This window comes from Saprolegnia parasitica, assembly GCF_000151545.1.
Source record: "Saprolegnia parasitica CBS 223.65 unplaced genomic scaffold supercont2.105, whole genome shotgun sequence".
In the NCBI taxonomy this organism is placed as follows: Eukaryota; Oomycota; class Saprolegniomycetes; order Saprolegniales; family Saprolegniaceae; genus Saprolegnia; species Saprolegnia parasitica.
Window position 1 is genome coordinate 88,251 of NW_012156499.1, and position 12,302 is coordinate 100,552.

At 59.1% G+C, this 12,302-nt stretch overlaps 8 protein-coding genes across 8 annotated transcripts in view; 3 read left to right on the plus strand and 5 right to left on the minus strand.

The window, feature by feature from the left end:
• The window catches only part of SPRG_22272 (hypothetical protein), a gene marked incomplete at both ends in the record, with an annotated part of 1,974 nt that extends 1,823 nt beyond the window's left edge, over positions 1-151 (plus strand). Inside the window, one exon of the mRNA XM_012352728.1 lies at positions 97-151. Within this exon, the coding sequence (XP_012208118.1) occupies positions 97-151 (55 nt within the window). The remainder of the gene's footprint in view (positions 1-96) is intronic.
• A 23-nt stretch (positions 152-174) lies between these two features.
• Positions 175-960, minus strand: SPRG_11040 (hypothetical protein; the record flags this gene model as incomplete). The annotated part of the gene is made up of 6 exons (XM_012352701.1): positions 175-183; positions 233-317; positions 365-482; positions 524-631; positions 682-739; positions 799-960. The coding sequence occupies 6 exons, from the start codon at positions 958-960 to the stop codon at positions 175-177; spliced, it is 540 nt and encodes a 179-aa protein (XP_012208091.1).
• A 471-nt stretch (positions 961-1,431) lies between these two features.
• SPRG_11041 (hypothetical protein) lies at positions 1,432-1,989 on the minus strand. Its single transcript, XM_012352702.1, has 2 exons — positions 1,745-1,989; positions 1,432-1,697 (listed from the first exon to the last, which is right to left on the minus strand). The coding sequence occupies exons 1-2, from the start codon at positions 1,938-1,940 to the stop codon at positions 1,495-1,497; spliced, it is 399 nt and encodes a 132-aa protein (XP_012208092.1). The 5' UTR covers positions 1,941-1,989; the 3' UTR covers positions 1,432-1,494.
• A 138-nt stretch (positions 1,990-2,127) lies between these two features.
• Positions 2,128-3,758, minus strand: SPRG_11042 (hypothetical protein; the record flags this gene model as incomplete). The annotated part of the gene is made up of 2 exons (XM_012352703.1): positions 2,128-3,571; positions 3,622-3,758. 2 exons carry the CDS (start codon positions 3,756-3,758, stop codon positions 2,128-2,130), a joined length of 1,581 nt encoding a protein of 526 aa, XP_012208093.1.
• Positions 3,759-3,971: 213 nt separating this feature from the next.
• On the minus strand, positions 3,972-4,810 carry SPRG_11043 (hypothetical protein; the record flags this gene model as incomplete). The annotated part of the gene is made up of 4 exons (XM_012352704.1): positions 3,972-4,041; positions 4,091-4,245; positions 4,269-4,641; positions 4,758-4,810. The coding sequence occupies 4 exons, from the start codon at positions 4,808-4,810 to the stop codon at positions 3,972-3,974; spliced, it is 651 nt and encodes a 216-aa protein (XP_012208094.1).
• A 683-nt stretch (positions 4,811-5,493) lies between these two features.
• On the plus strand, positions 5,494-6,987 carry SPRG_11044 (hypothetical protein; the record flags this gene model as incomplete). The annotated part of the gene is made up of 5 exons (XM_012352705.1): positions 5,494-5,713; positions 5,766-6,044; positions 6,091-6,275; positions 6,323-6,655; positions 6,706-6,987. The coding sequence occupies exons 1-5, from the start codon at positions 5,542-5,544 to the stop codon at positions 6,985-6,987; spliced, it is 1,251 nt and encodes a 416-aa protein (XP_012208095.1). The 5' UTR covers positions 5,494-5,541.
• A 1,343-nt stretch (positions 6,988-8,330) lies between these two features.
• SPRG_11045 (hypothetical protein) lies at positions 8,331-10,405 on the plus strand (the record flags this gene model as incomplete). Its single annotated transcript, XM_012352706.1, has 5 exons — positions 8,331-9,105; positions 9,154-9,827; positions 9,877-10,089; positions 10,144-10,290; positions 10,337-10,405. The coding sequence occupies 5 exons, from the start codon at positions 8,331-8,333 to the stop codon at positions 10,403-10,405; spliced, it is 1,878 nt and encodes a 625-aa protein (XP_012208096.1).
• A 738-nt stretch (positions 10,406-11,143) lies between these two features.
• On the minus strand, positions 11,144-12,272 carry SPRG_11046 (hypothetical protein; the record flags this gene model as incomplete). The annotated part of the gene is made up of 3 exons (XM_012352707.1): positions 11,144-11,271; positions 11,319-11,496; positions 11,544-12,272. The coding sequence occupies 3 exons, from the start codon at positions 12,270-12,272 to the stop codon at positions 11,150-11,152; spliced, it is 1,029 nt and encodes a 342-aa protein (XP_012208097.1). The 3' UTR covers positions 11,144-11,149.
• Between the last annotated feature and the right edge of the window lie 30 nt (positions 12,273-12,302).

The following is a 12,302-nucleotide window of genomic DNA, read 5'->3' on the forward strand; positions in this document are numbered from 1 at the left end:
CGACCCAGCACAGCCGCCTACTCGCGCATGAGCAACTGGCAACAAGACGCTGCGAGGGACCTTGGCCACGGCGTTAACAGGGCACGCCGCTTGAAGCTCGGCGCCGACGATCGGGATGCGGGATACAAACGACGAGACCGGACCGAGCTAAGCAACAAACAAGATGGTGATGCCTTAGACAGACTTGGGAGAGATGTACATCGCGGCCAAGGAAGCGCATGGGTCCGCCCACGCACTGCAGCGGAAGGAGGTAGTTGCCGACGCGACGCGTGCCGTAGATCATGCCCGGGCGCAGACAGACGCCGGTGGTAGGGAAGCTAAACCATGTGGGTCAACGAATGCAACGAGATGGATCGCGTTGTACTGGGCGGCAATGGCATCCTCGACGCGCTGCTTGCCGTTGAAGTACCCGTACAAGGGCGCCCACGTCGGGATGTCCTTGCCCACGCGGGACTCGGAGATAAAGACGACGCGGTCGACCTCTATGGCGACATGAGCACGGGCCAGACGATCAAGTCCATACCGCCAGCCTTGGCGGCGCGGACAACTTCAATGTTGGCGTCGCCGCACATCTTTTGCATGAATTCATTGCTGCCAAAGGCGCCAACCGTCGTTATAACGCCCGTGACCCCTACCTCCGTTGTGAGCCCAGGCTCGTCCACATGTAAATGGTGAGCATACCGTCCACGGCCTTGGCCAGATCGGTCGGCGAGAAGACGTCGCCCTGGATCCACTCGACCTACATGCCATAGTTGTCAATGTTGCGCTGTGGAGCGTGGCGGCGAAAGACCATCGCACCTTCTCGACCCATGGCACTTGGTCGCCCCACGTCGGCTTGCCCGACCGGTTCAAGCTGCGCACCTCGATGCCCTTGGCCACGGCGCGCTGGAGGATGTTGCTGCCCACGAAGCCGTTGCCGCCGACGACAAGGAGCGTGTGCTGGCGCGGGTTGTAGGCCATCGTCGAGTGCACGACGCGCTTCGTCGCTGCGGTGGCTGCCGGACGCATCTCGTTTTCAACTGCCGATCCAGACGTTGCCGCTGGCTTTGCATATGATTGGATAAAAACCAACCAATCACACGCTAGTCGGGCGGTTCGCTTGGCTAAAATCACGCCATTTGGGTGTGTCTACGCTGTGAAGCCGCAGATCAAGGCAGGTCACGACGCGTCGACTATAGGGAATTCCGAGCTCTCGTTCGGGACGGCGATGTCGTGGCTCAAAGAGACTGTGGACGAGGGCTACGGCTCTCGTACTAATACTCTATGTATGTTCAAGGTGTCACCGAAATAAAGAATGCGCAGATCGGTCACACCAGCCGATATGTGTCAGGACAGTGTTAATGATACTTTCGTCTGCATATCGATCCCACACCGCACACGGCTAACCGTCGAAATGTGCATGCGTGCGGACTTGCACCACCAACAGCGACATACCGGTATCATGCCTGCATAATGAAGGCCCCCGAAGTTCACGGCTATCTCAAGTTGCGTGATTCAAGTCGATGGTTCGATGCCTTGTGCTTGGCGCCAAACGGCCTTGTCGACTTCATCGCCGGCGCTCGATGCGGCCATATACTGCTGCAGCTGTAATTGACGGGCGTGGATGGCCGCTGCGTCGGTCGTGAACTGGTCGATCTCGCCTTGAACGCTTCTTGGTGCGTCGGCCTCGCGAGGCAGCGTCTGAAAGGCCTGCCACACTACCGCACACACATCTCGATCGATGGCTACAAAGAATATATCGTACGTTGCTTGGCTGACGGCGATATGGGCACCGAATCCACCTGTAAGGTACTTGGAATTGGCTCGGGGGCTCGTTGATCTCGCAGGATGGCTGCCTGTGTATGGCAGTCCATGCACACATCACCAAGCTCGGCGATCCCAACATCGCCACAGCCCTTGAGGCACAAGGCGACGCGCACGACCTTCTTCTTGGGCGGCATGGTACATGAAACGCACCCTTCTGTCGATGAGCACAGCGTGGTATTTATATTCTGTTGTCTTCTGGTTAGTTGGTTGCATAGTACTCGACGAGGACTCGTGTGATCCCAGCAGTAATCCCGTCAAGGACATATTTGTTCTTATTTCCTTTATTCCTGTCAACCAAGTGGGCAGTATTTTCCATGCCATCTACAGGAGCCACATGCAGTTGTTGGCTCCGACAGTGATCCGAACACCTTGGTGGCCCTCGTTGTTTGCAAGGACGGTGCCGACGGCGACATCATGCACTGGAGTCACTGCCACGACGCGCCGCAAGTCGACGCACCGCAGCAAGCTGAGTCGGGCACTCGTGCGTCGGCCGTCGTCGTCTTCATACAGCACAAAGCAGTCGGCGCCGCGCTGGCTTATGCACACGTTCTTCTTGCAGCCCTTGTGGCGCGCAAAGAGCGCGTAGATCGAACCGCCGCAGACAACGTCGGTGCCGCGGGCCATGGCCAGCCCAATACAAAAGCGGTGTTTCCAGTCGTTGAACGAGGTTGACGCAAAGGCGTGCTTTGGCTTGGCGCGGCGCCATGACGCAAGGCCAAAGCCCCACAGAAGCGGGAGCTGTCCGAGAAGCATCGTATAGACAAAAGCCGCGAGAGAGATCTCCAGGCCGCGCGCTTGCTGCTCGGCCGTGAGGAGACACGTGAAGAGGTAGTGATACAAGTCGATGAAGAGCAGGAGACGGAACTGGAGGCACGTAAAGGGACCCGCGACGAGCGCCACGCCCATGGCCGTCATACTCGGGTCCACTTCTGCAAACGCGTCTTCCTTCCCAAGCCGCTTGAGCACACGCGACGTGAGCGAGAGCGCACCGTAGGCGAACCAGACGGTGCGCGAGAGGTAGAAGCACGCAATGACAAAGATGAGCGCGTTGTCGGTCTGCGAGATGCGCAAGAAGGCGCGCGAGACGTACTCGGTGCTGAGCCAAAAGTCCAGCACGAACGCCGTCGCGATCCACGGGTTGAGGAGGATGATGCTGGTCGGGTCACCCAAGACGAGCTCAAACGCGCGGGCGTGCGTGGTCGGGAGACCAAACTGCGTGAGGTTGCAATACAAAACGGCGTACTCGCGGTAGTAGTGGGTCCACACGCAGTGCACAATGTACAACGCCAAGAAGAGGCGGCTGAAAAACTTGGCAAACAGCCACGCTGTCGAGTACGTCGGCGTGTGAAACCCGACCCAGATGCACGAGACGTTCGTCGTCTTCTCGCCCCACGCGACCGAGTACGACGTGGGCACACCGAGGAGACGGCCGGTATTGAGAAACGTAAAGTTGGCGAGCGGCGCGCGGTTCGCAAGCACGGCCAACACATACGCGCGCTGGGCCGGCGTCTGGAAGGCCGCGTACGTCAAGTGAGCAAGCGGCGCCTCCGAGACGTTGCGCACACCGGGGGGGATCGTGACGTTTTCCTGGATCACGTCATAGTCCTCGCCAAAGGCGACGCCGAAGGCTGGCTGGCGCGCTTCAAAGTACCGCGCCCACCCGGCGTGGCACAAGTCGTAGCTCCGACTGCAGTTGGCGGCGTAGTCCCAGACGTCGGACCGGTCGTGCCACGGGAACGACTCGGAGACGTAGGCTTTGAGTGGCCTACACAGACGACGGCTCGCATTTGGAAGAAACGCGATGACGTGTACTACATGACGGCGAGGTTCAAGACGAGGAGCAAGCTTGTGCACAAAGACCGCTTGTTGAGGACGACACGGCGAGGCAGCGCACACGACGCTGGCAGCGACGGGCCCACCGCAAAGGGCTGCACCCGCGTTGCATGGGACATTCGACGAGCCGCGATCGAGGCGATGAATGCGTCGCTGTATAATTAGACTGCCGTTGGAAAGTAATCGTCGACTGCGATGAACTACAGGACGTCGCTCGCAATCTAGTGCCACCGTGCAGCTAACGCGACTCTTCTGCTACGTCAAGACGGCACCACCAAGTGTTTTGAGTTCGTAGTGTTGATTTGAGGTTAGCGAGGTGACCGCACGATGGCTTAGCAGCAGCCGCCCTTGCTGGCCGCCGGCGTCGCGCCACTGAGATCGATCGTGGCCGCCGGGACAAAACTACGACAAAAAGCTGGATGAATAACCGAGCGCGAGGTCGGTAGCATACATGTCATCGTCCTGGCCCTTTTGCAACGCTGTCTTGGCGATCGTGTGGAAAGCTTCTTCGACGCCGGTGGCTTCCTTGGCACTCGTCTCAAAGAATGCGATCGGGTGCTGCGCGTTCTTGGCCTTGCACCACTGCTCAATCTTTTGCGTCACCACCTACGCGCTTCATCATGAGCTACCGTGCCTTGACAGCCGATAGCGTACCCTTCGGTCAGCTTCCTGGTCGACTTTGTTGCCGAGAACAATGAACGGAAAGTTCTCCGGATCGCGCGGCCCGCCTGGGCAAGGAACTCGTCGCGCCAGCTGTCGAGCTTGTCAAAGGACGTCGGGTTTGTAATGTCGTAGACAAGAACGCAGGCGTCGGCGCCGCGGTAGAAGGCGACGCCAAGGCTCTGGAAGCGTTCCTGCCCGGCCGTGTCCCAGATCTGCATCGTCACGAGCTTCTCGTCAAGCATGATCTCCTTCGTGAGGAAGTCGGCGCCGATCGTCGCCTTGTACTGCGTGCTAAACTTCTGGTTCACGTACTGGTTCATGAGCGACGTCTTCCCGACCCTACATGGCGCCATGAGATGCATGCAGAATATCGCCGAGGTTGCTGCATGGAGCCTGGGCCTGGAGCACCATGTCCATGGCATGCTTCGCCACCTGGCATTAGCACATGCATGTACCCGCTGTCGCCGAGGATGATGACCTTGAGCAGGACCTTCTTGCGGTGCGCCATGGTCGTCCGTCGGTCGGCAAAAAAGAATACTTTGGATCTCGCCGTCTTCTTTCTTTGCAGGATACTACTGCTTTGTATGATATACCCAGTGCCAGTTGTTTTAAAGTACCTCTGACATTGAATGTAGCTGTTGGTATTGGAAACAAGAGGTTTATGCTAAATTCGGCATTCTATGCCACTTGAGCGTGTCCGTGGTGGGAAGAGACCTTTTGCCGACGCTCGCAAGAGGTAACCTGTTTGACCATGGACGTCGGTCATAAAACATGAAGCAAGCTTACGGGTGGGCCCTTCGACGTCTCGTCATTTCGTACTATGGTTGCATGGGATCGCTGATCGGCAGGTGCCGAATACAGAAGGTATAACCGTAAACCGTGAGCTGAACCGGTAGCTGTCAACCGAATCTGTGAACAACGAACGGGTGCTGAATCCAGCCGGTTGGCACGGTCAGCCTGGGTGCTTGAAGTTGGTCGATGGATCGGATCGTACTCCTTTGGACACTGGCGATAGCTCTGGGACTTCCATGGGCACATAGCTGTACTCTATCAACGACGGTTTCTTACAAGACTCGTCGTTGCGCAGCTGGGGTCACCGTCAAGAAGCTCGACAAAGCCAAGTGCTTCACTGGAGTCTCCCCGAAGCTGCAGTTGCCACATCACCATTGGCCATCACCCACATGGTGCGATCGTCGTCAAGTGGCCTCAGTTCACTTTTTAAGACGCAGCAGTACCGGTATGATTGCCACGTCGCCGTACGAAGGCATCCTCACGCGGCTCGTGGCCCAGCACTTGCACGGGCACCCTGAGCTCAGCTTCCAAGAGGTGCGCACGCAGACGACGCTGCGTGACTTCCTGCTACACGAGGCCAACGTGCCCGCGGCCAAGATTCAAGCGTGCGCTGGCACGGGTACGACGACAACAGTGCCATGCGTCCAGGTGCAGGACGGCCATGTACCTAGGTCTCGTCGTCGACTTTGATGGACCTATCGACGCGTCGACACCAGGTACTCGTGCGTTGCGCTGCATTGCCTTTCGCGGCGACATGGACGCGCTGCCGATCACGGAGTGCAACCCGCACTTGGCGTACGCGTCGACGGTGGCCGGCGCCGCACACATGTGTGGCCACGACGGCCACATGACGTCGCTCGCGGGCCTCGCGTGGTTTCTGCAGCGCGCGACGCTGCCGCCCAACACGCGCGTTCGCCTCCTCTTCCAGCCCGCCGAAGAAGGCCACTTTGGTATGCCCAATGTTGTTGATCACATGCCTCAGCCCTCGGTTCGTAGGCGCCGTCCAAATGATCCAAGATGGCTGCCTCGACGGCGTCGACGAGGTGTACGGCTACCACAACGCGCCGTTCCGCCTCGGCCACGTGCACGTCAAGCCCGGGCCCATCATGTCGCATGGCTGCAAGTTTGCCATCTCTGTGATGGGCCCCGGCGGCCACGGGTCGGCCCCCTATGCAACGACGGTGCGCATGCTTGCAATGTAGTAAACGCATGCATTGGATGGGCGTAGGACCCGGTGCTTGCAGCGGGGCACATCGTGGTGGCGATGCAGAGCCTCGTGAGCCGCAACATTCCAGCCGGCGAGAGTGCGATCGTGACGATTGCGACCATCCACGGCGGCGAGGCCGACAACGTCATCCCGTCGCGCGTCACGATGACAGGCACGTACCGCGATTTCAACCCGGCGATGGCCGACATCATCGAGACGCGCATGCGCGGCATCGTCGAAAACACGGCGGCGGCGTATGGAACGATTGGCCGCATTACGTTTGACGACTGCTACCCCGTGACCGTCAACGCGCCCGACCAAGCCGGTATTGTCGCCGACGTGGCGGCGCGCGTGGTACGCTCGAGAGGTGCACTGATGCAGAAGGAGATGCGAATGATTCCTAGGCGGGCAAGAGCTGCGTGAGCGACGACGGCCTCCCGCTCTGTGCGTCGGAAGACTTTTCGTACTACCTGCAGAAGCGCCCAGGCTGCTTCTTTATGCTCGGGACCACCGTGGACGGCGAGGAGCAGAACCGGCAGCTGCACAGCGACACGTACGACTTTAACGATGGCGTGCTCCCGCTTGCAATCCGCCTCTTCCTCGAGGTCGCCCAAAATCGCCTGGGCGCTGCTCTCATGTCGCCCGAGGCCTTGACGAGCATTTACGAGCCCAAGGGTCAATGCTGATTTCTTGTTTTGGACGTACGAAAATACAGGAAATGGGATCAAACGTACGCGACACTCGTGTGCTTTGTGAAAGTTTGGTGGGCTCGTGACAATTGCACAACAGCAAGCAAGGGAGACTTGCATGCTATTTGCAAAGGGAACGCCGCGGCGACCATGACGCTATAACTGGAATTCAAAACAGGCAAACAACACTTTGTCAAGGGCAAGAATTGATGTGGATTGCGTCGCGAGCTCGGCCTTGGAGCGATACCAATCCCCAAATACATACCCATTAACTTGAGAAACCGACCGTTGATAAAATAATAATAATACCGGGGGCGTACGCGAGGAGGTTCTGACCAATGTAGCTTTTGTACATGTCGATGAAAGATCGCTGTAACTTGACGACGCCGAACAATAAAATGATTTCAGCATTTTTTTCATTGGCTACTTGGCCTCCATTTTCAGCCAATTATCTACGATGCTGCTCGAGCCAAATCGCACCGACGTTGGCCGGCAGCGCGGTCGGCTAGAAATCGTCGGAAAACGAACTCGCTCAAATTTGGCATATCGAAAGAGGATGCTCTGGGGAGTACAAAATGCGACGCCGCGCCGGCAGAGGATGCATGCAGCCAAAGCTACGTGCCCTAGAAAAAGTAGATGTGGCATACGCCATATATAACCACGTATATACACATTTAAAACGCCGCCGCCTCTGTCAACGGTGTTGCTCCCTCGAGGCGCTCTCAGTCCATAACCTTCCATGTGTTCTTTCAACGTGCATCCATGCGTCGACGTCGACGTGCAAGGTACTCTATATCCTCACTGGGCGACTCGAATCCGTGTAGCATTGGCAGCACGTTGATTGTCCTGCTGGAAAACCGAGGGAAATCCCTTGTTCAAACCACACCCACGTGGTATCGTTTCATTTCTCGTGCCGCCATATCCATCTACTACGGCAGTACTAGTCATTCGTCTTCGTCGTCTTCCGTGAGCATCGTCTCTAGAAGCGTACACTTGTGCCCTTTGCGATCCATTATTGCCACGGCTCTAGGTAAAACGCGTTATATACGAAAACAAAACACTAAATGCTATCTTGATGTTTGTATTGCACTGCATTAAATATTCTTCGGGACCCTCGATTGGCGCATCGGAATCCAAGATAACATGGCCGACGTTGCCATCCGCCACGGCGAGGTGGGCGAGCACCACTCGGCGCAGATCTGGGCACCTGCAATCCTCTTCAAGCGAGGTAGGCTCCTCTCGCATTGGCCTTCCACATGAGCTCACACTGCCCTTTCCATGACGCAGCGCGGCTCACGCCGGGCGCGTACGTGCGCGTAACGTGCCCGACCACGGGCGCAATGGCCTATCGCCAAGCTCGCCTCCTGCCACCCGCCGACGCACCCGTGAGCGAGGCCTGGATTGGCGTCTTCGATCATGTACAAGGATCTATCGCGCGTCTGGAGGCACTGCCATCGCACCGACTCCCGACAACGGCCCACGTGCACCTCGAGTGGCAGCCGTCGGCCGTGACATTGCCGATACCGCCCGTCGGCCTCATGACGAACGCGCTGTTAGAAGACGGCATGCTCTGGCACTGCCGGTGGTTTGGTACCGACTATGGCCAGTGGCGCTGCCGTATCTTTCCGTGTACCCCGACGCCACTTGGTCACGGAGCGTCGGCGGTCGTGGGGGTCGTTGGCAAGACGACGCAGTTGACATTCTCAGGCCACCCGTCGTCGACCGGCTTTTGCCTCGTGGACCTTGATGGCCAGTGCGGTGTGCGCAGCGAAGCCCTCGCCAATCTGTCCGAGCTCTTGTTGCCGCAGCTGCAGACGCCCACGCCGTCGCCGAGCCACGTTGTGCTCGCGGGGCCGCTGGGCAGCGGCAAATTGCACACGGTGCGTCAGCTCGCCAAAGACGCGAATGCGCGTTTGCTCTTTCTCGACGCGCACATGACGGCGGCCAGCGACGTGGCGACGGTGCTCCACGAGTGCTTTCAAGCGCTTCTCGCCATGGCGCCTGCGATCCTCTGCATTCCACACATTGAACGCATCTTCCCCAAGTCGCTCGGAGGCGCAGGTGGCGGCAGCGAGCGCCGCATCATCGACCTCTGCTCGCGACTCGTCACGCTAGGTCTCGCACGCCTACCACAACATATTGTTGCTGAACGCGCGTTCGTAGGTCAGTTTCCCGACCGCGTCGCCGTCATTGGCACATCGATCGACCCGACGGCGCTGCATCCCAAGGTCGGCGCGTGCTTTACAGACGAGCTCTCGATGCCTGTGACGACGCTCCCTTTCCGTCGACAGCTCCTCCTGCACTTTGCAGCGCACAACAGCGATACGGTGGCGCCTCTGGTCGATGATGACACGGACGCGCAGCTCATCCAGTGCGGGCAGCAACCCAGCGACATTGCAGCTCTCGCCAACGCGCTCGACCTCTCGTCGCAGCTCGCGCGTCTCCAGCTCAGCGCGACCAAATCGCTCGTCTCGGTGCCCAAGGTCGCGTGGAGTGACATTGGTGGCGCCGAGCTTATCAAGCAGCAGCTCCAGGAAATGGTCGTGTGGCCGTTCGAGAAGCCGGACGTGTTTCGGCGCATGGGCATCTCGCCGCCAATTGGCCTCATCTTGTATGGCCCCCCCGGGACAGGCAAAACGATGCTCGCCAAGGCCGCGGCGACCGCCACGTCGTGCAACTTTCTCAACGTCACGGCCAGCGATCTGCTCTCGAGCGAGTTTGGCGCGAGCGAGCGCGCCCTTGCGGACGTCTTCCGGACCGCCAAAGCCATGAGTCCCTGCATTGTCTTTCTCGACGAGTTCCAGTCCATTTTTGCCAATCGGTCGGGCGCGGGGCAGGTAGCGCGCGTGTCTCATAGTCGTCGTTGAAATAGTGGTCTACCTGTAGATTGGGGCGAGCATGGCGTCGCAGCTGCTGCAGGAAATGGACGCGCTCAAGGCGCTCAGTGACGAGTCGTCCGAGAGTCATCTGCAGTACGTCTTTGTCTTGGCCGCGACCAACGCCTTGGACGCGATCGACGATGCGTTCTTGCAGCCGGGTCGGTTTGAAAACATCTTGTATGTGGGGTACCCCGACGACGACGGCCGGCGCCAGATTCTGGTACATTCGACTCGTTTTTACCACATGTGGGATTGTTAAGTTATCGTCGAGTAGACTCTGCTGCAAACCAGCATGTCATGGGCCGACGACGTCGCGATCCACGGGCTCGTCGACACGACCAAGGGTCTTAGCGCCGCTGAAATCGTCTCGGTCGTGCGCACGGCCGGCCTTCTCTCGCTCATGCGCGATGGCTCGGAGCAGGTGCGACCCTTGGCCTGGCCGTCCCTTTCTCATTCAGGAGGTGTAGGTGCACCAAGAGGCCTTTGACGACGCACTGCTCCAAGTGTGGCAACGCCATGTGCCTCTCTCGACCTAAATCAACTTGCGTCACTGCCATCTCCAATTTCAGCCTACTATTGCGCGCTTCGACGCTGCGTGTTCGACTGGTTCGACCAGAGCCAAGTGGCAGACGCCACCCGCAATATCCACGCTGCTTTTGTGTCGCAGGGTTCCTCGAGCTCGAGCGATGTGTACTGGATGCGAGGGCATCGCATTGCTGAAGACGTGGGGCAGGAAACGTCTGGGCGTCGGGTGGCGATGACGCTGCCCACCGAGAAAAGAGGTGGGTCCTAGGTATCAGGTGCTCTCTCACGGGCATATACGTATCTTTGATATACCATTTCCATGCCAGATCGATCGAGAAATCATACTAGAGAAAAGCTCCAGTACCTCAGGATTCGCTCGACCGGGCAAATTACAGGCTCAACTCCGTCGCAATGCCGTCGTTGGACAAGTGGTGCGACCATACTCACCAGGCGCAAGCCAGATCCTGCTACACGTTTCTTGCTCATCGACATCGTGTGCCGTACTACTATCCAGCCTACGCGGTGGCAGCAGTCGACGCCAACTTTTCCAGCACTGAGACGACTTGTGACTCTGGCTTCCAAGCGCCTGCGTGCAGGCTGACCAATCTTTCTACCCTTTTTCTTCAACCTTTCTACCCTTTTTGAGTTGCCTGTCGCCACAAGGCCGATACGGTAGAGGCATCGCGCTTGGCCCGAGTACGCCGCCTGTGCGGCAAGAGCCCAACGATGGTGATTGCATCTCACGTACGCTCTGCTTATGTCGTCAACAACCCGCGCTTGGAGAGCTCTTGGACGGTGGCCGACGGGAGGAACTGCAGAATGTCGGTTTGCTGCTTGGCATACGTCACCGCAATGCGCCGGAGCGTCGCATCGAGCGCTACATATCGTCGTTTATGACATGGAGAGAAGCAGCGTGCGATGTACCGAGTGTGAGCTGGTCGACCGCGGGCTGCTTGGCGCGGGTGTGCGCGTCGAGGGCCATGCGCAGCGAGAGAAGGCTTGAGAGCATCGCTGGCACCGACAGCTGCACATAGCCCTGTTTGTCCTTGGCGTACGACGCCGCCACAACAAGGCCGATGGCCTCGACCACGTGGAGAACCTCCTAGACAAAAAAAATCGTTGCCCGCCTGCTCTCGTCACAAGACGCACCGTGACCGAAAGGAAGACGAGCGAGAGCACCATGTCGGTGGCAAGACGCTGCCATGCCGCGGACGCGGACGGCGGTGCCGACAAGAGCGACAGTGGCGTGACTTCACCCGAGACGAGCGTGGAAAGGAGCGACGCCCACGAGATTACTTGCATTGGCACCGAGCCGACAGCCACCGGCAGCATCGCCTTCCACGCCGAGACAGCCTGCAGCTGCTGCGTGAGCAGATCCAACGTCGCGGTCGCACACTGAAACGTGCGCGACCACATGGCCTCGGACGCAAAGAGGCTCACCGGCGCCGTTGTGGCCGCCGTGACGAGGTCGCTGGAGGCGAAGAACGCTTCCCAGATCGCGAGCGCACGGTACGACAGCGACGTGGTCTTCATCGCTGCCGCCCGCGCGGCGAGAAAATCAAGCTGGACCTTCTGGAGCGCAATGCGGTATGGCTCCTTGCTGCCTGTGAGAGGCGACGCGGGGAGCGGGTACGCACTCAGCCACGCGTGCGTGAGCGGCGCTGCCGGCGACGAGGCGCCCGGCCGCGCAAACAGGTGCGCAAAGGTCCAGTGGACGATGAGAAGCACGCCAAAGAGGACGCAGCTCGAGACAAGCGCGTGCCACGAGAGGCTCCAGGACGAGAGGCTCGCGAGAAGCGTGGCGCCGACGGCGTACTGGAGGCCGACGCCCAGCGTCGCGCCGTACGAGGCTTCGAGCGCGCCGATCGGGTCGGTCATGGCGCGGAAGGCGAGCGGGTGCACACTTGA